The 27,109-nt window shown below is 38.6% G+C and overlaps 1 protein-coding gene across 2 annotated transcripts in view; it reads right to left on the bottom strand.

Annotated features, from left to right (window-relative positions):
• The window catches only part of RXFP2 (relaxin family peptide receptor 2), a 63,327-nt gene extending 39,304 nt beyond the window's left edge, over nt 1-24,023 (bottom strand). For both annotated transcript variants that reach the window (XM_002824148.4, XM_002824147.4), the window contains exons 1-3: nt 23,844-24,023; nt 5,094-5,240; nt 1,732-1,809 (exon numbers count right to left, since the gene is read on the bottom strand). In XM_002824148.4, the coding sequence (XP_002824194.4) occupies nt 1,732-1,809; nt 5,094-5,240; nt 23,844-23,886 (268 nt within the window). In that variant the 5' untranslated portion in view covers nt 23,887-24,023. The remainder of the gene's footprint in view (nt 1-1,731; nt 1,810-5,093; nt 5,241-23,843) is intronic.
• Between the last annotated feature and the right edge of the window lie 3,086 nt (nt 24,024-27,109).

Here is a 27,109-nt window from a genome sequence, read left to right as displayed (position 1 = left end):
GAACATGATTGACATTTTGGATCAATCGTTCTTTGTCATGGGAGGCTGTCCTTTGCATTGTAGGATGTTCAGCAGTAGCCCTGGCCTCTACCCACTAGATGCCAGCAGCAACCCACCCTCTTCCATCAGGACGACCAAAAGTGTCTCCAGGCTGGGCATGGGTGGCTCACGCCTGTAATCCCAACACTTTGGGGGGCTGAGATGGGTGGATTGCTTGAGCCCAGCAGTTTGAGACCAGCCTGGGCAACATGGCAAGACCCCATCTCTACAAAGAATATGAAAATTAGCCAGGCATGGTGGTGCACTTCTGTGATCCCAGCTACTCAGGAGGCTGAGTTGGAAGGATCGGTTGAGCCTGGGAGGTTTGAGGCTGCAGTGAGCTGTGATTGTATCACTACACTCCCTCCTGGGCAACAGAGTGAGACTCTGTCTCAAAAACAAAAAAAAAAGTCTCCAGACACTGTCAAACGTTCTTTGCTGGCACTGTTGCTGTGGCTGAGACTCACTGCTCTAATCCATTCTCTGCAATTCCAGTGAAATAATCTTCCTCACATACATTTCTGATCACGTGCTCTTCCTCCTCATTAAAAAATGAAATAAATATAAGACCAAACCAAACAAACATAAGGCCCAAAACTATGATGATTGCCCATTCTATACAGTAGTAACCTTTAAAATGGGATGTGGGCAAGACAACTCATTCTGGATCAGGTAGAAAATAGTAGAACTTTTGGTTATATTTATTTTTAATCTTATCCTTTTTTACTTTCTAATTTTCATACAGAATATTCTTGTGTATAATAAAATATATGTGGTAATTATAAACTGGTATTATAGAGTACATAAAATACTATTAGTGTAGTATTTGATATATATGTTATATACATACATTTACATATACATACTAATGTATGTAATTGTACATTCATCTTCCGAATTATATATCTATGTCTCTACATATACACACATGCCCCTAAAATTCTATCTATGGGATAGAGGCCACACTTCAAGGTGTACACCAAAACCCTTCATGGGCTAGCACCAGCCTTCTAGGCTCGGCTCCTGCCCCTCCACCTCATGCACTCAGAATGGTTGTGAAAAGGCATCCTGCAGCCTGCTGGGCATCTTCTGACCCCAGTGTTTTGCTGATCTTGCTCCCCTGCTCATCCTGTCAGCTCATATCCTTTCCTTCATCCATAGACTTCAAAGTCCATTTCAAATGTTATCCTCTCTGAGAATCTTTCCCCATCCTCAGCACAGCCATCATTTCTTCCAATGGGCTTCCCCATTCCCTGGTGCAAACATTATTCCTCTCTTTTAGCAATAATATTATATCATCACTGCTTTTGTAAAGAGCTGTCTTTCCTGCTACATGTGAGATATTTGTGGGTTAGAACTCCATCTTAGTCATCATTGTCCTCTCAGTGCCTAACATCTTTCTTGAAGAAAATAGTTAAAAGTAATAAGAACTTTACTATTTGTCACAATTATTCAATACTTATATATTCTTGCAATCAGAGAGTAATGCATGAAAATAGCATAAATGGAGATGGTTGTTTTCTTTTTCTATCTTTCCAATCACAGGCAGACAGCAGACCTGTTAGCCAGTGAAATACATTGAACTAAAATGGAAATTCTGAAGGGAATTTGTCACATTACCCATATAAATCTGTGCATCACAAATCATGTTTTTCACAAAGCTGATACTGTCTTTGAATCAAAACCACTTACAGCACTCCTGTGTTAAGGCCACGCTGTTAGCATTTCCATGGACTGTGCCAAATATGGTCGCCCATCCACTAGTGTCACCTGTGAAATGGTGATTGAGATGTGTCACTTATTCTAGAAATTAAATACCATCTGACAAAAGTTTAACAATTTGGTAATGATTTTAAACTGAAATATGTTTAAGTAATAGAATTATTGATATTTTAAATACATAGTAAGAGAGAAAAAGTTAGACAAACATCTGCAAGGTGTCCCTTTTTTACATGAAAAATACTCCAAATGTATGTATCATAAAATTTGCAATGCAAGTATATAATTATTTTACATAAATATAAATGTCTTGGAAAATATCATCTATTTCTAATACTGACATTTTCCATGTTTGACCTTAATTTTGAGGACCTCTGAAGAAAATATCTGAATTTTTTTTGTCACGTGCATACTGCTGTATATGTAGAAACATACTTGATAGATATATTGAGTTCTGATAACATTTATGTCATCTGACTTTTTTTAATAAAGCAAAAGCAAAGTTTCTTAAAATAAAGGCTTTTTTCTGGGTGCAGTGGCGCTCGTCTGTAACCTCAGCACTTTGGGAGGCTGAGGTGGGAGGATCACTTGCATGTAGACGTTCAAGACCAGCTTGGGAAACAGAGGGAGACCCTCTCTTTACAAAACATAAAAAATTAACTGGGTGTGGTGGTGCGCACTGTAGTCCTAGCTACTTGGGAGACTGAGGTGGGAGGATAGCTTGAGCCCAGGAGGTCACAGCTGCAGTGAGCCGTGATCATGGCATTGCACTCCAGCCTGGGTGACAGAGGGAGACCCCGTCTCAAGTAAATAAATAAATAAATAAAGGTTTTTGAGTAAAATAACATTTCCTCCATTTGTCATATATTAATGTCAATTTGTCATATGTAAATATAATTTATTTGCCAAATTTTCCTCTTCTTTTTGGTAAATCATATTTTTAAAAAAGGAGGCCTAATTGTGAAGTATTGTTATTTCAGTATATGTTACAAAATAATAAAATATGCATTATAATGTAAGACACTGAAGTTCACACAAATACCTAAGTAAATTAAAATAATTGCCCACAGTCTGCTTTGATCCTTGGAATCTTTATTTCTATTTCTTATTAATATTCTCAGTGATGCTACTATGATGCTCCCTCACTTGCATTATTTAATTTGGGTTCAGAAATCCTCATGGGTAAACATTCATGGCTTCTGATTCCCATGCAGCAAAGAGGAAAGGATGAGAATTTGAGTAACTTGCCCATTGGCATCCAGAGAGTTGCCCCCAAAACTGAGCACTGACTGAGTACCTGCTGTGTACTCTACTGCTCTAAGCTCTGGTGATAAGACTCAGGCCTCTTCTCAAGGAGTTCCTGTCTAGGAAGATAAATACAATGATAAGGGCCGGGTGCAGTGGCTCATGCCCATAATCTCAGCACTTTGCAAAGCCGAGGCGGGCGGATCACCTAAGGTCAGGAGTTCCAGACCAGCCCGGCCAACATGGTGAAACCCCGTCTCTATTAAAAATACACAAAAATTAGCTGGGCATGGTGGAGGGCACCTGTAATCCCAGCTACTCATGAAGCTGAGGCAGGAGAATCGCTTGAACCCGGGAGGCAGATGTTGCAGTGAGCCGAGATCACGCCATTGAACTCCAGCCTGGGCAACAAGAGCAAGACTCCATCTCAAAAACAAACAAACAAACAAACAAACAACAACAACAACAACACTGAAAAGATAAGGCATTCTACTTTGTGCAGGGTACAGATACACCCAGGGTGCTGTGATAACAGAGAAATTGCAGCCATCCTAGACCGGTGATACAGCTTCAGGGGGCCAGGGAAGCCCTCCTGGAGGAGGAGACACTTAAACCGGGCCCTAAAGAATGAATAGAAGTGATCCACGGGAAGTGTGGATAGAGGCTGTGTCCTTCAGAGGGAGGCATGCCTGAGTACCCAGGGGCAGGACAGGAGATTCTAGAGATGCATGCTGTGGGCTTTGCTGCCCCACTTTGATGGATGGTTGGGCAGTGCTGAAGAGAGGTAGCTCTCTGTGGGAGAAAACACACAGGATTCTTTTGGATTAACTAGACATGTCAGCCTCTCTTGGCATCAGTTTCCTCCAGAGAAAAATATTTCTTAGGTTTCAATAAACAGAGGTGAAATTGGCCTGTAAGATGCTCTGGGATCTGGTCTCTGGTTACCCCTTCATTCCATGTGTATACCCCTGTTCTCTCTGCTTGAGCCACACACCATCAAACACATCATTCTGTTTCAGTCAGCCTTGGGCCTTTGCACTTGATGTTGCCTTTGCCTGGAATTCTGCCCCTCCAGAATATTTCATAGCATCTTTCTTTCTTTCTTTTTTTATTTAGTTCTCAATCCTAATGTCATCATTTTAAAAAGATTTTCTCTGGTTACATCCTTGAAGTATCCCTCCCTCCAAGTTACTTTCTATCTCATTACCCTGTTTCATTTCCTTACTTATCACTCAGATTATTGATTTTCTTACATATAGGTTTATCATCATCTTAGTTCACATTGCCCATGTGAATTCCACAAGGTCAAGACACTTGTCTCCCTTGAGCTCACTGTGTCCCACTGATTTGGAGAGCTCCTGGCACATAGCGGGCACTCAGTATAGGTCTGTTCTATCAATTGTCTAGCTAGGCCCATTCACACTTTATGCATTTTTTTTTTTTTTTTTTTGAGATGGAGTTTTGCTCTTGTTGCCCAGGCTGGAGTGCAGTGGCACCATCTCGGCTCACCGCAACCTTGCCTCCTGGGTTCAGGCAATTCTCCTGCCTCAGCCTCCCGAGTAGCTGGGATTACAGGCACCTGCCACCACAGCCAGCTAATTTTTTTTTTTTTTTTGTATTTTCAGTAGAGACGGGGTTTCACCGTGTTGGCCAGGCTGATCTCGAACTCCTGACCTCAGGTGAGCCACCTGCCTCGGCCTTCCAAAGCGCTGGGATTACAGGCATGAGCCACCGCGCCCGGCCACTTTATGAATATTCTTGAAGCTGAACCAAATTGCCAGCCATAAGGAGGTAGTCATAGAAAACCCCTTATAATTAAAATATGAGTATTGAAGTAGATTTTCAAATATAATTTTATTTTTATAAAATATAACATTTTATGATACCGTATTTCTGACTTAAGTAACCTCTACCTACAAAAATTCAGGTCGTTATCACAAATACATTGGGGAGTCATTATTTGTGTTTCAAAGTCCCTACAGAACACCAAATCAGCTTTCCTAGTTTATCACAATCATTATCCAACCGACCCACAGTTTTGGGGTGTTCATAAAGTGAGGCACACATTCGGAGCCGAGGGGAGCACTCACCACAGTTCTCTTCGTCCGCCCCGTTCCCACAGTCATCCTTGCCATCACAGTGAAAAGCTCGGGGTAAGCACTTGGTAAGATTCCCACAGGGAAAATATCCTTTTTGGCATGAAGGAGTGATCATGCTACCTTGAGTCAGTGCAAAATCTACATGAAAGAAGGGGCAAAAATAAAGTGTTACCATGGCCAAGCTCTCTCCGTGTTGTCCCATTTAATTTTCACGAGAACTATATGAGTTGAGTTCATCTGGTATTATTCTTAGTGCACAATTTCTCTGAATAATATTCTTGACAACTTTATTTTTTATTTTTTATTTTTAGATGGAGTCTCGCTCTGATGCCAGGCTGGAGTGCATGATCTCAGCTCACTGCAACCTCTGCCTCCCAAATTCAAGCGATTCTCCTGCCTCAGCCTCCCGAGTAGCCGGGATTACAGACGTGAACCACCACACCTGGCTAATTTTTGTATTTTTAGTAGAGACGGGGTTTCACCATGTTGGCCAGGCTGGTCTCAAACTCCTGACCACGTCATCTGCCCACCTTGGCCTCCCAAAGTGCTGGGATTACAGGTGTGAGCCACCTCGCCTGGCCAATGATAACATTTTAAACAGCCATAATCACACCCAACACCAGCTATATCAAGAACAGAATCCAGGTTCATTTTGAATTCACTTCCACAAGGTAATCATAAACAAAACCAGATGTATTGTCCTAGTTTTGTATGAAATCAAGGAGTCATCCACCCTTGGAAACAGAAAGGTAAAACCATGAGCTAATAAGGTCAAATGGGTAGATGTATTTACTTATTAATCTTTTACAAGAAGGACTTGAGGTGACATGATAAAAATATACCTGCAAAAGGAGAGTTTATGTATGAGTTAGAGAGAAATCCAGGAACACATTAGAAAGAGGGGAACTAGAATTGAATGTTGAACACTCATCTATCGTGTCTACTGGGTCTACTGTTTGCCAGACACTTCACACAGTGGTTATCATTGTTAATCTTTCAGCCAGCCTATGGTATGGGCGATAGTATCCTTCATGTTTTGGGATTAGGGAAGTTATATATCTTGTGTGCAGTGGTTTGTCTGGGAAGTGACACAGGGTGGCTTTGAATCCTCCCTCTGACCCCGTAGGCGCACCCTTAGCCATTGCACTATGAGACTGTCAGTCAATTCAGGAATCTGCATTTCAAGGATTATAAATCAGGACTAGTTAGAAACAATCTTCTGGTGCAGGGTACATAAGAGAAGACCAATGATAGTTGAATAACTGCTGAGTTGAATAAGAAATTAAAGAAAATAAATATAATTGACATTTACAAAAGTACTATATCTATGGATAAGATGACCAAAACAATTCTAGCAATTTAGATGTAAGAGATATTCTTTCAATTTTGAGAGGATACTTTTCAGAAAATAGAGAGACATGTTTGTAAGTTGGCTAATAAAATTACAGAAGTCATGTTTTTTTTAAAAAAAGAGTTCTGTCCAGGTGCAGTAGCTCACGCCTGTAATCCCAGCACTTTGAGGCCGAAGTGGGGAAATTACTTGAGGCCAGCAGTTTGAGACCAGCCTGGCCAACATGGTGAAACCCCATCTCTACTAAAAATACAAAAATTAGTCAGGCATGGTGGCATGTGCTGCAGTCCTAGCTACTCAGGAGGCTGAGGCAGAAGAGTTGCATGAACTTGGGGGGCGGAGGTTGCAGTGAGCCAAGATGGCACCACTGCACTCCAGCCTGGGCGACAGAGCTTGACTCAGTCTCAAAAGAAAAAAAAAAAATTGGAACTTCACAGAAATTGATTTAAGGAGAGTGTAGACACAGGACTGTCTATAGGTCATCGTTACTCATTGAAGGGAACGAGGGATGTAGGCAAAGTGCTCCTAACCATGCACTTTGGCTGAAGTCTGGCATCATGACCCAGAATTCCCTTGGGCGGGTGTGGGAGATGATATTTTTAACATAGCAGAAGGATAAGGAACAAACTTCAGTAGGAACATCATCTACTTTGTGCTGGGCATTTCCTAGTTACTTGATTTGATGTTAATGGCAACTGTGTATGTTTGGCATTAATATCCCCAAATAAAGATGAGGAAATGACTGAGAACATGAAGGCACGTCTACTTTGGTTCTTGGGAAAATGCACTTGTGAGGCCTGAGCCCTCCAAGCAAATGCTGCCTTGTAGAGAAGCCCCTCAGGAGACTCTCCTAAAGGAGGTAGAACCTGCTGCTCTCATTAACAAATGATGTCATTTGTTAAAGGGCAGGAGTTGGAGTTTAGGCAACAAAGCTATGTCTGAATTACAAGTGCACATTAAGCTTTTAGTGATGTCATTAGGGAGGATGAGTAGATCATTTCAGCTTGAGTCGTTTAGTCCTGATGACCCTGGAGATCCAGCAAGCATGGAAAAGCAGAGCCTCTGGCCCTCTCTGGGGGCAGCCGGGTGTGCTGGTGCACACTCTCGGAGGCTGGTGTGGCCACAACTTCTGGGTCTTTTCTGACTGAGGAGGAAGACTCAGAGCGTGGCTTTTGGATGCTTTTTTGCTCATTGACATTTTGTTCTTACAAAAGCAAAAATTATTTTCTCTGCTATTGCTGCAGTAGTGGATGAAAGATTTACTACCGGCAACTAGGCATAAGACCAGTCAAGTCTGTGACTATTTTAGGAAGACTTCTCCGCTGCATGGCGCTGGGGTTGGCTTGTTAAGCCTGTTCACACAGGGAGAGGCATACTGTATCACAGATTTTAAAATCCCTTAATTTCTTGCTTGTAAAGATTTCTATAGGAGGCAGATTTATAAAAATAAGTAGTCCTCCTGTGTTTGGAACATGAATGAGAGAGTCAATATATCTTCGTGTAGTGGCTTAGAAATTTTTTAAGGAAGTAATTTACAGTTAGAAATATATTTTATATCACAATCCAGCATGCACCCAGCCATACCCACGCTCCCAACACACACCTACACCCCCACACTTACTCTCACACCCACACACACTAGCACACAACCATGCACACTCATGCCCACACCCACACCCACATCCACATAATGAAAACAAAATTTCCTGAAATATCACTCTTTTAAAGTTATGTGGGATGAGCTTTAATCATTGCTGTTCTATCTTATTCAGTTGTGAAGGGATCACATGCCTCTAAGTTGATTTCATGATCCACTAATTGGATGTGACCCACTATTTAAACACATTCGTTAGTGATAATGCACCTCAGAGACACTCAGACCTGGATTAGAATTCTCTCTGCCACTCACTAGCTGTGTGACCTTGAGCAAGCTACTTAACCTCTTTAAATCTTAGTTTCCTCACATTTAAAGTAGAATTAATGAGAGCATCTCCCTTGTGGGTGTATTTTGGGGACTAGACAAGCTGATGCTTATGAAGTGGGGAGAGCGCCTGGCCCATGGTAACCCTGGGTTAATGTCGGCACACAGGCAATTTCCATACAAGGTAAGAAAATAGAATGTTAAGAAGGAAACTCTATGTAAAATGGAAGCTTGCTGTGCCTCAGCATTTCATGATTTTTTATGTGACTTCTCTGAAAGAAATAATAGGGACTAAAATAAAAGCTTCCCCTACTTCTTTATGTTATTCCATCTTAAAAGCCATATCACATGTATGATTTTTATTTTATTTCAAATCTCTTTTGAAAGCTGAAGGAGGACTGTAAATGATAAATAACCAAGGAAAATGTCATTACAACCTCCCAATAATATTTTCTTAATGTTTAGAAGAAGCAATTAAGCATTCGATTAAAGAGAATTTTGAAATAGAGAGGTGAGGCGATGTGAGTAGGATCTTTTGAAGGTGGCATGTGGTGTTTCCTTCCAGGATTTATTATGAAAATAACTATGAGTTGCTTTTTTTTTTTCTTCTTGAATTGGAGTCTTGCCCTGTCACCCAGGCTGGAGTGCAGTGGCACAATCTCGGCTCACTGAAACCTCTGCCGCCCGGGTTCAAGCAATTCTCCTGTCTCATCCTCCCCAGTAGCTGGGACTACAGACACACGCCACCATGCCCGGCTAATTTTTGTATATTTAGTAGACATGGGGTTTCACCATATTGGTCAGGCTGGTCCCGAGCTCCTGACCTCAAATCATCCACCCGCTTCGGCCTCCCAAAGTGCTGAGATTGCAGGCGTGAGCCACCGCGCCTGGCTGACTGTGAGTTCTTTGAGGGCTGGACCTAACTAAATGCCCATCTCACATATGCAGAACATCTAGGCAGCAGGGGCAAACAAGCAATCAACTGTCACAAATAAAAGGCATCAAGATGGTTTCCTTTTCCCTAGAAAAAAAATTGAGTTGCATCTAACAAGTGTGGACAAAGAAGGGGAGGAAGAGACTGAACATGTATGAATAGAACCTGCCGACTGCATTTCTTGTCATTCCCTATTTTCCACCCCAGAGTGGCATCTTCCTGAAGACATTTCAAAGCACAAATTTTATGTATAAGGAGAATAAATGAATACAATGTATTCCCCACCCTTTTCTCTCCGTGGCTTCTATCTCTATTGTCTAACTTAGGGTCTTACTTGGTGCTCAGTAATTTTTTTAAATGAACATGTGAATTAATGAGCCATTTAGAAATTTTGAAAAAAGGAATGGAAGGAAGAGCCCTTTTCAAAATTTAAGCTTCCCAAAGCAGCAGATTTAGGCTGTTATTCTGATGAGAAATTATTTTTTAGTCTTTCATGCACTTCATTTATCATTCCACTCTGTCATTATACAAATTAAATAATAATTAAGAACCCCTGCTGTACTTGGTACATAGTGAGGAAAGAATCACTAGCTCTCTGTAGAAAGTGTATTCTGTGGTCTAGTCTTCCTGCTATCTGTGGAAGTGGAAAGAGACAGTTTTTACTGAAGCTTGGGGATTATAAAAATGGAGGCTGCCCGCATGGTAGCAGTGCTGATGGCTTCTGCAGTGGTTTCTATGGGACCCCTGCCAAACACACAGCTGAGAGGAGGCTCGAACATATGACAGAGAATTGCTCAATAATCACCCTTCTTCTGTCTTCTGGTCAATATTCTGGACGTGTCTGTGCCAAGAGATTTTAAAATGACGTTTAGATGGCCTTTGAAAGCCAACTGGACTGCTGCTCAAGGCTATTTTTTGCTGCCCATCAACACTTTCCCTGGATTATTGGGAAACAACAGGTGAGAATCATCTTTCAGGTCCTCAGTTTAAGAATTGTTGGAGATATACAAGTCCCTTTTTGCTTTCTCTATTTCTCTGCCAATGCTAGTCCTACATAAAGCTGAAGAAAGCCTGTATCCTCTCAGCCAGATGTTCTGGCTCTAACACCAGGGGCGATGGCTCCAGGGGGATATATGCCAAGGAGGAGTGCATCACGCTTAGTAGTGTTTAACCCACGTCAGACGACCTGGTCACTGAGGATGGCAATGGTGCCTCAGGGGGGCTATAGAAATTGCTGGCGAAGCCTGTGCCATCTGCTCCAAAGAGCCAATTAACTGCAGCACCAGAGGGAACATTCATTTAGCATCCAGAAATGTTAACTAAGTGCCTACTATGTGCTACATTTTGTTGTCAGTCAGCAAGGCAGACAGCGTCCATCACTACCGGGAACTCAGGGACTGGGATCTCTGAGCGGGGCAGCAGCACCATCCCGGGCAGCTCCACTGAGAAGCCAAGGAGAAGCAGCTCCATCAGCTGATTGCACCTGGCCAGAGCCTGCCCCTACTTCTGCGAAGAGCCAATTTTACTAAAAGCCCACCTTTGTTGGATAGATGAATTTTTGTTTGTTCGAAGAAAACTAGGAAAGTCTTTCTTAAAAGGCTTTTATGTTAAGGTAGGTGAAGAGAAATTGGCCTCTTGGTGGTTGTTGTTGTTTTCCAAACTTGGCAGTCTTACCCTTTCATGCAACTGTTTGGTGCTCCCTGCCTGGATGGTGTTTCTTGGCCACATCAATCGTTATATTCAGAATTTTGATCCAGTTTCATTCACACATATTTACCCCACCTCCTTTCCACTTCAGAGATTCCTGCCCTAACGGAATTTCTCCCAACCTCTATTTTCTGTCGTGTTCTTCTGGGACAAAGCAACCACTTCATGCTGGTAAAAGTCCCTCAGGACCCTACCCACAGATTTTTTTGGGGAGAGGGGCAGAAAATATTACCCCCCTCCTTCTTCAGATGACTGCCTGATGTTTGAAAGACAGATTTGGGGAAATGATGCCTAACTTCGTGGAACAGAGTGTAGGCTCAATACATTTTCATTTATATTGGAAAAAAAGAGAATTTCAAACTGCCAACATCATCCTTACCAGGGATGGATGTCAGCCCCGCATCCTCCTTGCCTGGGTGTGTTTATGTGGGTCACAAACAGAATGCTGTGGCTGTTGGTGGGTTATAAGGGATTTAAGGGAAGAAGGAAGACTTCTCTTCCAAAAGTATTATTTCTGCTGACTGGTAAACTGCCAAAACTCCACCTTTAGAGATGCATTCTTTTAGGTTAAAATCTTACCTTTCAGTATGTAAAATTCATCTCGTTCTGCATGAGTTGAGAGACTACCTTCTTCCTAAAGCCTGCCTGAGGCGAGTGAATGGAGAGAATGGGCAGTGTGGTGGGTGAAGGGGAGAAGACCATGGAAAGGGGGATTGTGAAGGAGACAGGCAAGGGGAAGCCTGATGGGAACTTGGTTTGGGAAATGTGGAGAGAAGGTGGTACCTTGGTCCCTTCACCTCTCTCTTTTAATTCTTCTCTGATTCATTGGCTGCTATGTCCCATGGAACTTTCACTGGATGTTCTTCCTCTGAGTGGGAATTATCCCAGATTCTATTCCCATCAACTTATGAATGTACCTGCATCCCAGGCTGCAGTATATGTTTGGGCAGGACCCACCTCGCATAAGTGTGGGTACCATCCACATAGACTGCTCATGCTGAGTGTATGGAAACTGCACAGGACTAGACCAAGTCCCTCGATTCTTCTTTAGTGATGCACAAAGAATGAAGATCTCTTGTCTTTCCCATAGTAAAGCCTTCCATCTATGTTCTGTGCTCCACTCAACCTTGCTTTCTCAGACTCTGCATTCATTGTTTCCTTTCTTTCCTATATTTTATATATATAATATATATATGTATTTTTTCAAATGGATTTTCACTCTTGTTGCCGAGGCTAGAGTGCAATGGCATGATCTCGGCTCACTGCAACCTCTGCCTCCAGGGTTCAAGTGATTCTCCTGCCTCAGCCTCCCAAGAAGCCGGAATTACAGGCATGCGCCAACACACTCAGCTAATTTTTTTGTATTTTTAGTACAGACGGGGTTTCACCATGTCAATCAGGCTGGTCTTGAACTCCTGACCTCAGGTGATCCACCCACCTCAGCCTCCCAAAGTGCTGGGATTACAGGCGTGAGCCACTGCACCCAGCTATTTTCCATATCTTTGTCTCTCTATTGCACAGCTCCCATCTTCAAAACAAACCAGTCAACCAACCTAAATCCTGTTATATCTGCCTGCCTGTAAAACTGAGATATACTCTCGTCCCCTTCACAATTAAATTTCTCAGAAGAACCATACAAGTAAGTCAATGTCTCCACTTCCTTACCACACTTTCATTTTTAAATCCATAGCTTCCATCTTGACCTTGCTGCTCTGCTGACATTCTTCTCATCAGAATCACTATCATCCTTTTTGACACTAAATCCAGTGGCTCTTTCATAGTCCTCATCTTGCTTGGTTTTCTGCATTTGACACATCCAACCTTGGTCCCCAGGTTAAAAGCTTTTTTCCCTCCATATTTTCTAAAAATTCCTTTTCTTCCTCTTTATCTCCTTAATTCATCAGCTCCATTTTCTTTGTCAATACACTGACTATCTCTGACATGCATTAGATCAGAGGTTTCTAGATTTTTGCTTCTTAGACCAAATAAATTCAATTAAAGAATTTAGAGAAACCTGTCAAAAGTTACTAATGTTTTAGTTTGTTAAATAAGGATGATTTTAAAACTCTGAGTTACCATATATTTTAACATTGATTTATTAGAAAAGTAGTATTTTATTGTTAAAAATTAGAGAGACTGTATCTACAGAAGAAAAGACAATCTTTTCAAAGGAATACATTTGGCTTTATGAAAAATGTATTCCTTTGAAAAGACTGTCTTTCATCTAATTCATGCTGATGAGACGGTGAAACTTTCATTCCTGACGCAATAGTCAGGACCAGTGTTTTGAACCATGTGTGAGAAAACAGAATCTGGCAATGCAACCAGAATTCTTTAGGGAGGTTAGTCCTCTGTTCTGTAACTCACAAATGTTTCCTTGCAGTTTGTCACTTGTTTTTAACTCTGTTTATGAGAGGCTCCAGAGATGGAACTGCCAGATCCTGACTTTAAAATAACAATGCAAACTAAAAATAGAAGATAACTTACTTGATTTAATTAAGTGTAGTTATCTATAAAACCCCACAGCATATGAGTGAGGTTTTGAAGCCTTTCCCTTTGAGACTGATGATGTCCACTATTACTGTATCTATTCATTGTTGTACTGGAGGGCTTAGCTAATGGAGTTAAGCAAGGAAAGTAAATTAATGGCATACATATTGGAAGAGAAGACATAAAACTGTGATTATTCATAAATAATATGACTGTGAATATTAAAATAAATTATTAGCACTGGTGAATTTTGCAAAGTTTCTATAAAATCAATTGTATTTTTATATTTCAGCCACAATTAGACAATGAAATGTTTGAAAAATCACACCTTTTACTACAGCATGGACACGGTCATGTATTTAGAAATAAATCTAACAAAAAATGGGCAAGACATTTATGTAAAGTATACACTATTAGTGAAAGACATTAAAAACCTAAATAAGTGGAAGACAATATTTTAAAGATGTTCATTCTTTCCCCAAATCAATCTATAGATTCAAAGAAATGTCAATAAAAATCCCAGGAGTATGTGTGTAGGAATGGATAAGTTGATTCTCGAAGGCATGTGGAAATGCAAAAGAACACGAAGAGCCAGGCTACCACTGAAGAAGGAGAACAAGGAGAGAGGACTTATTATCTGTATGGCAACACATATTATAACGGTACAACAGTTCAGGCAGTGTGATGTTGGTGGAAAGATTGAAAAATAGACCAATGGAATAGAATAGAAAGTTTGGAAGAAGAAAGACACATATGTAATCATTTGTACCACAGAGCAGTGAGGCAAGGTGATGCTCAATTCTAGATAGATAACAGGTTGTAACATGAAAGGTGAAACAATACAGTTTCTAGAAGATAACATAAGAAAAAATCTTTATGACTGTGAGATAGATGTATTAAGGAGAATACAAAGAAGAAAAGCCAAATAAAAGTACTAATCATAAAGGAAAAGATACCTAAATTAGACAATATACAAATTAAGAACGTCTTTTTATTTATTTTTTTTGAGACGGAATCTTGCTGTGTCACCAGGCTGGAGTGCAGTGGCGCGATCTTGGCCCACTGCAACTGCTGCCTCCCGGGTTCAAGAGATTCTCCTGCCTTAGCCTCCTGAGTAGCTGGGACTACAGGTGCACAACACCATGCCCAGCTAATTTTTCTTTTTCTTTTTTTTGTATTTTAGTAGAAATGGGGTTTCACCATGTTGGCCAGGTAGGTCTCGATCTCCTGACCTCCTGATCTGCCTGCTTCGGCCTCCCGAAGTGCTGAGATTACAGGCGTGAGCCACGGTGCCTGGCCTGTCTTTTAAAAAAGTCATCATTAAGAGAGTGCAAAGGCAAGCTGCAGAGTAGAGGCTATTTGCAAAGGGTCTGTAATTAGCAAATGTATAGGTGTCCTACTAATCAATAAAGAAAAAATGAAGGGTAAATAGAAAAATGGGCAAGAGACTTGAATAGGTACCGAACAAAAGAGGATATCTGAATGACAAAAACATCTGAAAAGGTATTAAATCTAATTCATAATCAGAGAAATGCAAATTAAAACCATGATAAAATATCACTAAGATTACTAGTATGGGTGTAATTTAAAAATAAAAAACCCAATGATACACTATTTGGTGAGGATGTAAAATCATGCAAACCCTCATACACTGGTGGAGTGTTAATTGGAACAGCTGCTTTGGAAAACAGTTTGTCATTATCTACTAAGTTTGAAGTTGTGCAAACCCTACGAGTCAGTAGATTTACTTCTAGGTAAATGCCCATAGAAATTCATGCACATGTGCACCAAGAGATTCATACAAGAATATTCACAGCAGAATTCTTCACAATAGCCCCAAGCCAGAGACAATCCAAGTGTCTTTGAAAAATAAAACAGATAAACATTTGTGGAATATTTCTCAATGACATACTATATAGTCTTGAAAATGAGCAAACTGCAACATCCAAAGTGATTTCAGATCAAGCAGGGCCAGTGGACAGTTCTCCTTCACTTTTTACAATTATCTTGTATTCAGTTACGAAAACATTCTTTGCAGCCCTGACTTTTAAGATAATTAAGATACGAAGATTGTAGCATGTTCTGTTCTCTGTATTTCCTATTTCTTTGATGATCATCTCAGAAGTCATTTTTGCAAAAACTTTACTGAGACTTTTCAAAACCACTCCTCGGTACAAACTTTCCCTTTTTTCTACCCAAACCATCTTGCACATACCTCTATGTAATATTTATAGCATGTCATTATTATTATAATATTAAGCTGGTGCAAAATAAATTGTGGTTTTTGCCATTAAAAGTAATGGAATTTATTAATTTTGATTCTCTCAATGGCTAGAAAAGTTTTCAGTTCTTAGTATATAGCAGATGCCTCAAAAATTGTTGTCTGAACTTAATTAACATTTTCAGGTATAGCAATGCTGTTTCTGTAAGTGAGCCACAAAGACCTAAAGCTCCATATGTGGGAGTGGAGAGCACATCAGTGCTTCAGTGATAATCCATGTCAGAAGCTTAGGCCAGACTTGGGCATACATCTGCTGACGATGATGTCAATGTGGGTTGAGTGCATGTAATAGAAGCATTATGCTCATTTTCTTTTTTTCATTTATCTTACACCAATGGTTCAGTTTTTTTAAGTGAAAAACTCGCTTGGCAACATCTTCTATTTTTTTTTAAGCTATTTGCTAGGGAAGAGGAGCGGTGGCAAAGGGCCTCTCTTAATTTTTCACCTGGAATCTATGTAGGATGGGGTAAGGTGGCCCATATAACTTTGAGAATCGGGTCACAGCACAGGTAATTTTCTCATGCTTTATTCTTTTCAAAACTTACAATTCACAGGAAAAATGAACAAAAATAACAGCATGTACAAAACCCTGTGCTTTTAAGGAGGGCAACTTATTTTTCCAAGTGGTTAATTTTAACTTTAGTAATTACAGTAAGAGCGGTGTTTTAAAGTGGGAAAGAGGAAACAGCCAAAAAGGAAATGGCTTCAAATAAGGGAACAGAGTTTTCCCGTAACACTCAGTGTAGATTATTATCCTTTTCCTATGTAGAAGAAAGTTTACATAAAGACTATCATCTCACCCTCAGACTGAATTTTGAGGCTTTTAAGGGAGTATTTTTACAGTGGCTCTTAAGGCAAAATGAAAGAGAATCAGTATCTTCTACATTTCTTATATACCATGGGTTTACATGAAAGGAAATTATGAGTAGAAATATCTACAGCAATAGATGTACTATTTTTCAGCCTATGGGGTTGAAACGGAATGTCCCGGGCAAGGTGTGAATAACAGAAAAAGAGAGAAAGAGGCAATGACCTATTCAGTGTCTACTGGCTGAGCTATAATCGAATAAAAATTTGGATAATGAAAGCCAGGTGATGAATAAGAAGTAGAATCTGGCCCCAAATCAGAAGAGATTCTTCCTTAGCCATTCGTGTTATGAGTTTATTAATTTCCCTTAAAGGTGGGAGTGGTAATTAACATCAGGTCTGCTCTATAGGTAAACTAGCATATTAATTACAGTTTTTGAACTATACTATTTGTTAAGAAACTTTATATTGATAACTAGATAACGTAGATTCAGCTATTCCCTTACGAAATACTTAATTTGTCCTCATTGCCCCCAAATTTAAAACACCATTTCAAGTAGAATTAATGTGTCAAACAATCCAGGTGAATCCAATTAGCAATCCTGGTCCATACAAAGAATATAACAAAAACTAGCATCTCAAAGAAAAAAAAAAAAACCCATGTATATTTTGGCTAGTTTTTCCAGGTGTATGATCCATTGAACAGGTTTATCAGAATCACCTGGGCTGCTTCCTAAATGTGCAGAGCCCATGACCCACCATAGACCTATTGAATCCTCAGGGGCTGGAGTTCTGGAATCTATGTCTCTGACATCATGACAAGCGGTTCTTGGAAACTCGATAATTATGAAAGTATTGTGGATGAAGCGGAGAAGTTATTTGGTATGCCAAAGGCCAAACACCAGTCAAGGTCAAGGCTATGACTTGAACATGGGTTTGCTGACCCCAAATCCAGCATCCGTGTTGCTCTGCTGCCTCCCGTCTCCTAATCTCTTAACGTTTGTGTAGCACTTTACTTCACGACTCCAGATCTCTGGTGTGTGTATGTTCACCCATGTCCAATCTTTGCAAACGCACAGTCTGAAGGACAAAATCTACCTTCTTTGTTGAACTTCTGGATCAAGGTCATCCATTGTGAGAAAACCCTGAATATGCTCTCACATCATACTCTTCCATAGACACAGAAAAAACTGATACTATGCTTTTGCATGAAAACATTTGGGTTGTAGGAGAGAAAGCTCTCCGTAGAACATGAATTCAGAAAAAGCCACTGTTGCGAGAGGACATAAAACCACTTGTTCTGCAGGGAGCTGGGACTGCAGAAACAATCACAACTGGGTTCAATGCCAGTTTGAGAAAGGGGCTTAGTGCAGCCCAACTGGCAGAGGCTGGGATCTGCATGAAGCCAAGCACTGCGACTGAGCCTCTGACAATGCATGGGGTATGGAATAACTCTGACCGCCCAAGACTGTGATTTAAATAATGCTTGCTCATGGCCAGCAGGGAAAGCAGTGGTGATACCACTGCAAATGGGCATGAGATTTGGAACTGGATCACCCACAGGCAAAATCTCTGAGATGCTAACATATACGACAGTCCAGATCTGAACACTCCCTGGGCTATGTGGAAGTACTTCTGAGACTACTTTGAGGAGCTGTGTGCAGGAGAAACATTCTTCCAACTTTATGAAAACGTCCAGGGCTCCACAAAAAGGGGGAATTCGTACCTGGGAAAGAGATGATAGAACTTTTTTTTTTTAGATGGAGTCTCACTCTGTCACCCAGGCTGGAGTATGGTGGCACAATCTTGGCTCACCGCAACCTCCACCTCCTGAGTTCAAGCGATTCTTCTGCCTTAGCCTCCCAAGTAGCTGGGACTACAGGCATGCACCACCACGCCTGGCTAATTTTTTGTATTTTTAGTAGAGACAGGGTTTCACCATGTTGGCCAGGCTTGTCTCAAACTTCTGACCTCAGGCGATCCGCCCACCTCAGCCTCCCAAAGTGCTTGTATTACAGGTGTGAGTCACTGCGCCCAGCCGATAGAGCTTGAAAGACTAGTTTAAACTTTGCATGATTAAAATTCTCAAAGAACTAATGGAAGGAACATATCATGAAATAAGAATGAAAGTTTATAAAACCCCAAACAGACAGCTTTAAACACAGTTGGAATGATCGGAATAAAAAATATAGTCACTGAAAAAGAAAAAAACAAACCTAGCGATTGAGTAGAAAATAAACTGGAATCAGAGAAAAGGAGAATTAGTTAAAATTATCTTTCCTTCATCAGACACATTCTATTAACACTGAATTTCCTTGGGCAAATAAAATAGCCATTATACTACTCGAGAATAATATGGCACAGAACAGTTGGTGATCTGTAGAGGGGCATGGCTAATGGAGATCTGTACCACCACAGCAGAAACCCTTTGGAGAGATATGTTGCAGAATTTATAATATTTTTTAGAATTTTAGAAAGTTAATTAACATGCTATGAACTATATAACATTTCCTACTGGCCTGGGGCAAAGTTCCATAACCAAACATATGAACATTTTTCTATAGCACAATGTATGAAATTTTACAGTGAGTGCATAAAGAATCTAAATAGCTCCCGGCCAGTTCTGACCAGATTTTGTAGGCAAAGGTGATCAACTCAGTTTTCTGAGCTTTCTGGATTTTAGAATTGTAGACAAATCATTGGACCTAGAAAAAGAGAGCACACCAGTATTGAAGTAATACGGAGATACAATATTCATTTGGTGGTATTTGGGCATGTGTTCTAGCAAGCAACAGACATGGTGACCACTGGTCGGGCCAGGAGACTGTGGGATAGAGACAAATAATAGAAAGGAGGCAAAGGCCAAAAAAGGGAGACAAAGAAGATCCAGGAAGCCCCTGGGGAGGGAGCTCGGCAAAGACAGGAGGTGATTAGAGACAGGAATACTTGAGGAAGGGGGCGAATCGAGGGATAGATGCATTCCAAGGTGGAAATGAAAAGCCAGATGTGACCAATCAGGATGGAGCAGGTGTGAGAGTTACCGAGGATGGGATGTAGCCAGAACAAAGGCAGAGCTGGAGGAGATGGGAACTCAGAGAGCAAGAGAGCTGAAGAGCAGACCCAAGGTGAGCAGAAGGGAGATTTCAGAGGTGAGGACACCAGGAAGATAGGGATGGGGGTAGGAGGGCGAGACATGAAAATGGAGGGAAGACAGGCCGGGAGAGCATCTGAGACAGATGCCTGCAGAGGCAGGGAGGAGGGGAGGATAAATAAAGATGGGAAGGAGAGGCGAGAGGCTTGAACAGGAGCAAGGGAGCCCAAGTCAGAACAGTGGGAAGGGGGAGGATGGGAAAGGAGGACTAGAACTTTATCAATCACATTGAACATGTTGTAAAGGCTTTTTACTTTGTAATAAAGTTAAATTTTCAATTGCAATTCTTTAATTATTTTTTTTTAAATTTTGAGACAGAGTCTCACTCTGTCGCCCAGGCTGGAGTACAGTGGCACTGTCTCGGCTCACTGCAACCTCTGCCTCTCAGGTTCAAGCGATCTTCTTGCCTCAGCTTCCCGAGTAGCTGGGACCACAGGTGTGCACCACCATGCCTGCCTAATTTTTGTATTTTTAATAGAGATGGGATTTCACCATGTTTTCCAGGCTGGTCTTGAACTCCTGACCTAAGTGATCCGCTTGCATCCCAAAGTGCTAGGATTACAGGTGTGAGCCACCGCGCATGACCTCAATCTCAATTCTTTTTGCATCTTAAAACACTCGAAAGTCTGTTTATCACACGATGTTGAATCAGCTGTTTTATTTTGGCTTCGGGGCACTTTTCTGATAACAACATTGACCTTCATTGCAAACTTAATTTTTTAAAATACATACAAAAACCTGGAAGTATGGGTGAGTAAAGCATATGAGAGGCTTTTTTTTTTTGTTTTTAGATAATTAGGCCTCTAATGCCACTACTACTTCACATGTGAAACAAGCACACTCATTTTACCCAAAGAATGTTATTTGTTTACCAAATAAATAAACCGGGCCATTCTGGGCTCTTAAATAGATATGTACTCCTAAAAATTAGGTGCAGTTTTTGTTGCATAACTATTTATACAAAATCACTTTGTTAATTGAATTTTATTTGGGTTACTATATTACAGAATAAAAATGTGCCATTTTTCAATATCAGCCTATTAGAAAGCAGCATCCCAATTTTGCCTCTAAAATTCACATGGCAGGCAATTTTGTCATTTCAAGTGAGAGGCCTTAAAACTCTTTGATTATATCTGGTCATATTTATTCACAGTAAGATGAACACACGAGTAAGCATCTGTTGTGGGATGTATTTAGCTGGCGTCTTCAGAGATAACACGTCTCTAAAGGTTTTAACTCCCATGTTCCCAATTTTTTTCCTCCTCCCTCACAGTGGGCTTCATTCAGCCCGCAAGCAGGTCAGTCTTCGGGATGACTGGCCTGAAATATAATTGATTTTTTACAACTATCCACAGCATGAATATAAAGGTGTGAAATTAAAATTCAGATGGAAAACCTTTTCTCAAGTCAGAGTGGCCAAGTGAAACTGACATCCCTAAGGACGGACCATGCCAGGCATGCCTTGAGCCTGGCCACTAGGGGGCAGTCAAACACTGCTCCCCTCAAAATACTGTTCGGGCCCGGTTTTGGTTAACCTATTTTGGAGGTTAAGCAAGTTATTTAAGTGGCAATTGGTAGTTACCAAGCAGCAGCCTCAATACTTCATCCTTTTAATTTCCTACATAAGCCCATGTTTTTGATTTGTGATATGGTTCCTAATTTGTCCATTAAGAAATGTTTTTTAAAAGTTTAAAGTTATTTTTAATAACTTTATTTTAGACACGTTTACTCTTAAGAGACAGATAGTTTTTAGATCTGCCTGTGGCTTTGGAGTACCCAGTCTAATTACGTTAACGCAAGATAGTTACTAACAATTACATGAATTTTATGGACATATTTCAACTGGTTGAAATTCCACAAAACACAACTGGTAGTTACCAAGTAGCAGTCTCAATACTTCATGCTTTTAATTTCCTACATAAGCCCATGATTTTGATATGTAATATGGTTCCTAATTTGTCCATTAAGAAATGTTTTTTAAAAAGTAGTTTCAAGCTGGTTAACAAAGATACACAGTGAATAAATTAATGATAAAATACACGTAATAATAATAAGATACGTTATGCATAGTTGTCTGTTAGTGCCTATAGCTTAAGGCAATCACTCATTCCTTAGGCACTCCAAAGTGATGATGATCAGAGAAGAAAAGATGATCACATAATTTCTACTTTTCTGTTTTGTTTAGATCTGGCCTAAGAGTCTATCACAAATATTATTTAAATTAAAAAGACACCTCTACTCTTAGGCAATTCTAAATGAGCTTTCTTTGGTTACTATGAAAAGGCTTACCGTTTTAATTGTCCACAATTTTATTGTGAAAAAGAAAAGAGTTTTACTAATTATAGAGCAAATTCTACTATTTTTATAAGTAGGAATAAAATGTCAAAGCATTGATCAATGTGTCTTGCTTTGAAAAGAAATCATTTTAAACATAAAGGTTTAAATTAGTAGTCAAAAGTAATACAAAATTAGAAAATAAAAATTTCCAGGATTATAATTTATCAATAAGTATTTGTTAGGTTGGTACTAGGAGTTTGAAATATGGCTTTTACTTAGAAATAAAATCAAACAAAAATTATTAATTGAATTTTTTTTTAGTTTAAAGGGCGACTTTACATTATGGTAAATCACAAAACGTTATTTTAGTAATAGATGTTTTTCATCTCATAAACGGTTTAAACAAAATCAATTAAATGCCTTATGTATAAAAGCAAAAGTATAGTAAAATTGGTTAAACTGTGGTTACAGTCCTGTACATTAAAGAGCTTTTTAAGGGCACAGATGAACTCTATGACATGTCTTAAGAACCTGCTTTGTAGCTATATATTCTTAAAATCATATAAAATTGAATATTCAAATGTGGATAGAACATGAACTTCTGAAGTAGGACCTTAAATATAGAAATAGACTGCTTGTTACGACTGTATTGCATGCAAGGTGAGTTCATATATTGTTTCTTCTTAGTTAATACTTAGCTATTCATGTAAGAGATATTAAAATATAAAATAAAAGTCATGCTAGGTGTATGGAGATATATATTTTAAATATTTGTAGTAAAGTTTTAGTATTATTTTAAATTCAAAATAAAATTTAGATATTTTAAGCCTTTTAAAAGTCTTTTGTTTGTTAGAAGTTTTAAAATAATTCCTCATAAATATTGCATTTTGTTTCAAGATTTAAAATATTCACTTGGAATTCACTTAATAAAACTGAATATTTAAAAAACCTAAAACGAATTTCTCAGAAAATAAAAATAATTTCAAATTTTAACATTTATTCTCAGAGGTTTATCAAAATTCTTTAAGAAAAAATACAAATTAAAATAGAAACATTTTTGAATAGTAATAAACCCCAGCAAATCTTGGGTGTGATTAATAGGTTGTTTATGAATGTATAGGCTGACAACGTATCTTTTTATTTAAAAGCAAGTGAAGATTTAGGTTTTATTTTTCGGTGAGCTTTACAAAGAAAATGGTACTGACTTGAAAATTAAGAGTTTGACTGAAATAAAAATTTCCACAAATTAAAAACTAAAGAAAATTATCTAAGTAAATGCACTTTTATAGACTTTTAATAACTTTATTTTAGAGAGGTTTACTCTTAGAGACAGATACTGTTTTTTAGATCTGCCTGTGGCTTTGGAATTCCCAGTTTAATTATGTTAACGCAAGATAGTTACTAACAATTACATGAATTTTATGGACATATTTCAACAGGTTGAAATTCCACAAAACACAATTTTAGCTTATTAATTTGTCATACTTTTTAGAACAAATGCCAAAAATGTTTTCTACATTTTAATTGATATAGTCAACATTGTTTTTTGACAGATTTTATCTACAGCATTAATAACATACAAAGGCTTGTTTCCATGAAAAATTTGTTGCATCTAAAAATTACTAGGCTGTGTGGGACTACAAGCAGTGAAAGATAATGACAAATACCAGGCAAATTTGATGTCTGTTTTTTTTTTAAACACCCCAATGCATTTATTACAACTGCCATAGAACTACATAGAAATGTATTTTTTTTTTTTACATAGAAATGTATTTTTTACATAGAATTGCACTCATCTAAAGCGAGAAAGTAGCAGCCTTACCTTTGACATTGATCAGAACGATGAAATGAAGTAGAAAGAACATTGTAATCAATCTGAGGCTGAAGAGCTGTTTAAAACCAGAAAAATAATCATAGGTTTACAGCAATTGAGTTATTAGACGTATCCTCCTATACCTCAGCAGGAGTTCTGATGTAGTAAGTTCAGTGCCTCCCATGTTCTGAGCATGCTCACAGCTAGAACTTCACTGGCATGAAGGCAGATGGATTCTTGTCACTATGCAGGCTGTCTTTTTTGTTCTTTCTTTTTTGTTTCTTTTAGTTTAAATCTACAGTTGTGTTCTTGATCACTAATTCATTATGGTGTGTAAAAGAAGGTATAATAGGACTTTGGTATTATCCGATAAGAAACATTTTTTAATCACTTAAAAATTTTTTTCCTCCAAAGCATGTACAACAATTTGCTCTTATTTAAATCCAAACATCGAAGTTCTCAAATATGAAGGATATAGGCTTACACTGAATAGGCTATGAAACTCTTTACAATTATATTTTCATGCAATAAACAAATGTAAAAAAGCTACTTATTGACAGATACACAAAGAACACCCACTTCTATTCAAATGTACCTAAATGTTTTCAAATGACATATGAAAAGATAATTTAAATATGTGGTGTTGTGTTAAATAATTACTGTAAAACATTCATACAATATTTTCACTTCATATACTTCTCCCATAATCATATTCCTTTTTCTTGAAGTGAATAATTTTATTCTTGCTTCCAGCTCTGTATTGCACACCTATTAGAAAACACTAATTATAATTTAGTTCTTACATCCTGAAAGCAGCTTTCTCAACAGCATAGTTAGTACAAGTTAAAGTATAAAAATTGACTTTTTGTTGTAGGATTCTGTTGATCCTAGTGTAATCATTAAGACTTCTCCAAAAAGATGTAGAATTTCCATGTCTGAGTTTATATTTTACTAACAGGGAAATATCTATCTAGAATACAGTTTGTAGTTCTGATTTGAAGAGAAGATTTTGTGAGTGAACGATGCAGATTCTCTTATATGTTGTTGTTAACTGTGTCCTAACAACACTGATAAAAACTACCTTGTGGTGACTATTGTCGTCACAAATCATAAAATATGGGGTTTTCCTTGTTCTTTCTTTCATTCTAGGCTTTGAGAGAGCAAGGATTCAAATAGAATTTACAATAAAAAACACTTTATTCATCACATAATGTATTTAGTTCTTTTCTCTTTTTAAGAAGTGAGTTAAATTCTCTAAGACACCTCCCAGACATATTTATATGTGGTCTCATCTGATCTTTCAAATCAAAAGAAAAAGCAACAGAGAGAATAAAGATGAAAAGAAATACTTCAAGATCTTTTCTTACATTTCAAGCATCTCTTTTTCCCTCACTAGCCTCGAGGTCTTTTTAGGTAAAAATTGCCTTATTTCACTTAAAGGAATGATTAGTTTTTCTTACGTTTTGTGTTTTGCTGTCGAGATGATGGATGCTAGTTTCTGGTACTGAAGTTTTGAGCATGAGTTTTTAAGTGCAATTAAATACCATGAATTGTCCATCATAAGTCTATTTGAAGTATAAATATATTTTCTATGAAAATGTAATTATAGGAGAAATAAGAAATGTCTAGATGTCAAAGAAATCAGTTTAGATTTCTTCATGATATCGAGCCCTAGCAATAGATTTTCATTGCCAAAAAGTTGAATTGTTATTCCTTTCTGTTAGGCTTTTCAATGTTACTCTTTGAAATGTATTAACACAAACATTCAGAAATCAATAATTATAAATAATAGGAACATCTTTGGCTCACTGGGTTTTAAAGGTAGAACATGCAAGCTTTGAAATACCATTTCATTTAATATGTTTTAACTTTGACTTATCTGGTGTGAATATCCAGCCTTTTGCACTGAAACTGAAATGATTGACATGTGCACAGGGATATAATACATGTGTTTAAATAAGAGTGAACGAATTTAGTTATTCCTAAAGCAACAGTTGGTAAGGAGGCTCCAAGGAGTGCTTCATGCAGAGCTGAGATGAAAGACTTGTGCAAACTGATTCTCACTGGATATTAACTTCGAATCTGCACAAGTGTTTTTTATTGATCTTTGCCTGAATCAGCTCATCCCTTCATTCCAGTCACCTGTTGGTAGGACCCATACTTTTAGCAATAATACTATAAAAGCTCATGTGAATATATTATTTACTATATAGCACAATTCAATATAATTCTGGCTAATTCAAGGGAATTTATTTACTGAAAGTGCTAATTACCTAGTTCTATGTGGTGGGGGGAGGGCGCAGGCATTTTCTTAGCTTCTACTGTAATTTTTGTGTACATCTTGGAAACCATTGTTAAATATAAAATTCTTAAATCTAGAACCTAATTTACTTAAAAATGGTCAGAAACCCTAATTTTAACACATTTTCATAATTGTGTGATTGTTTTTTATATAGGCTATAATTCATTATCTTGCCAAGTTAATGTTTTCAATTAAGATATTTACTAAACACTTATTCTACTTAATAAGAGTATAGGCTTGTAAACATTTCTCACTTCTATAGCCTTTTCACTTTATATAGCCTCTTATTCACAAAACCTGATCCATTAGCAGTTAGCATCACTTTCTGTTTTGGGGAAAATAAGACATAGTGATATTCAAAGAACAAATTATATGAATAGATAAGATCTGTCCTCAAAAAGATAAATTATAGAATAATAAACATCAGAATCCCAAGCTCATGATAGCAGGCCAATAATGGCAATGTTCACTTGAATAGCCTCCTTATCATAAATCAAGTTACAGTAAAATCTGAGGAATTAAGCCATACTAGCTAAGTATTTGTGATTATAGCTATATATTAGCCTTTATGTGTGAGTTTATAGCATTGTCATTATTCAGTAAGATTTATTTGCACCCTGTGGGCACAGCAAACCTAACAATCACATGATCTCATCAGCATAGTTAACATACTGTGTCCATCAGTTGAGCAAACCAGTTCTGGCACAGGGTCCATTTTGATCAAGAAAGTCTAAATGAAGGTTTCTTTTTTTTTCTTTTTTTAGACAGGGTCTTGTGCAGTGGTGCTAGCATTGCTCACTGTAGCCTCAACTTCCCAGGCCCAAACAATCCTTCTACCTCAGCCTCCTGAGTAGCTGAGATCACAGGTGTATGTGACCACATCCACTAATTTTTTATTTTCATTTTTTGCAGATGTGGGGTCTCCCTATGTTGCCCAGTCTGGTCTTGACCTCCTGGGCTCAAGCAATCTTCC

Source organism: Pongo abelii, chromosome 14, assembly GCF_028885655.2.
Source record: "Pongo abelii isolate AG06213 chromosome 14, NHGRI_mPonAbe1-v2.0_pri, whole genome shotgun sequence".
NCBI lineage: Eukaryota > Metazoa > Chordata > Mammalia > Primates > Hominidae > Pongo > Pongo abelii.
The sequence above is the reverse complement of the archived record's forward strand: the minus strand, read 5'-3'. Positions and strand labels throughout refer to the sequence as shown.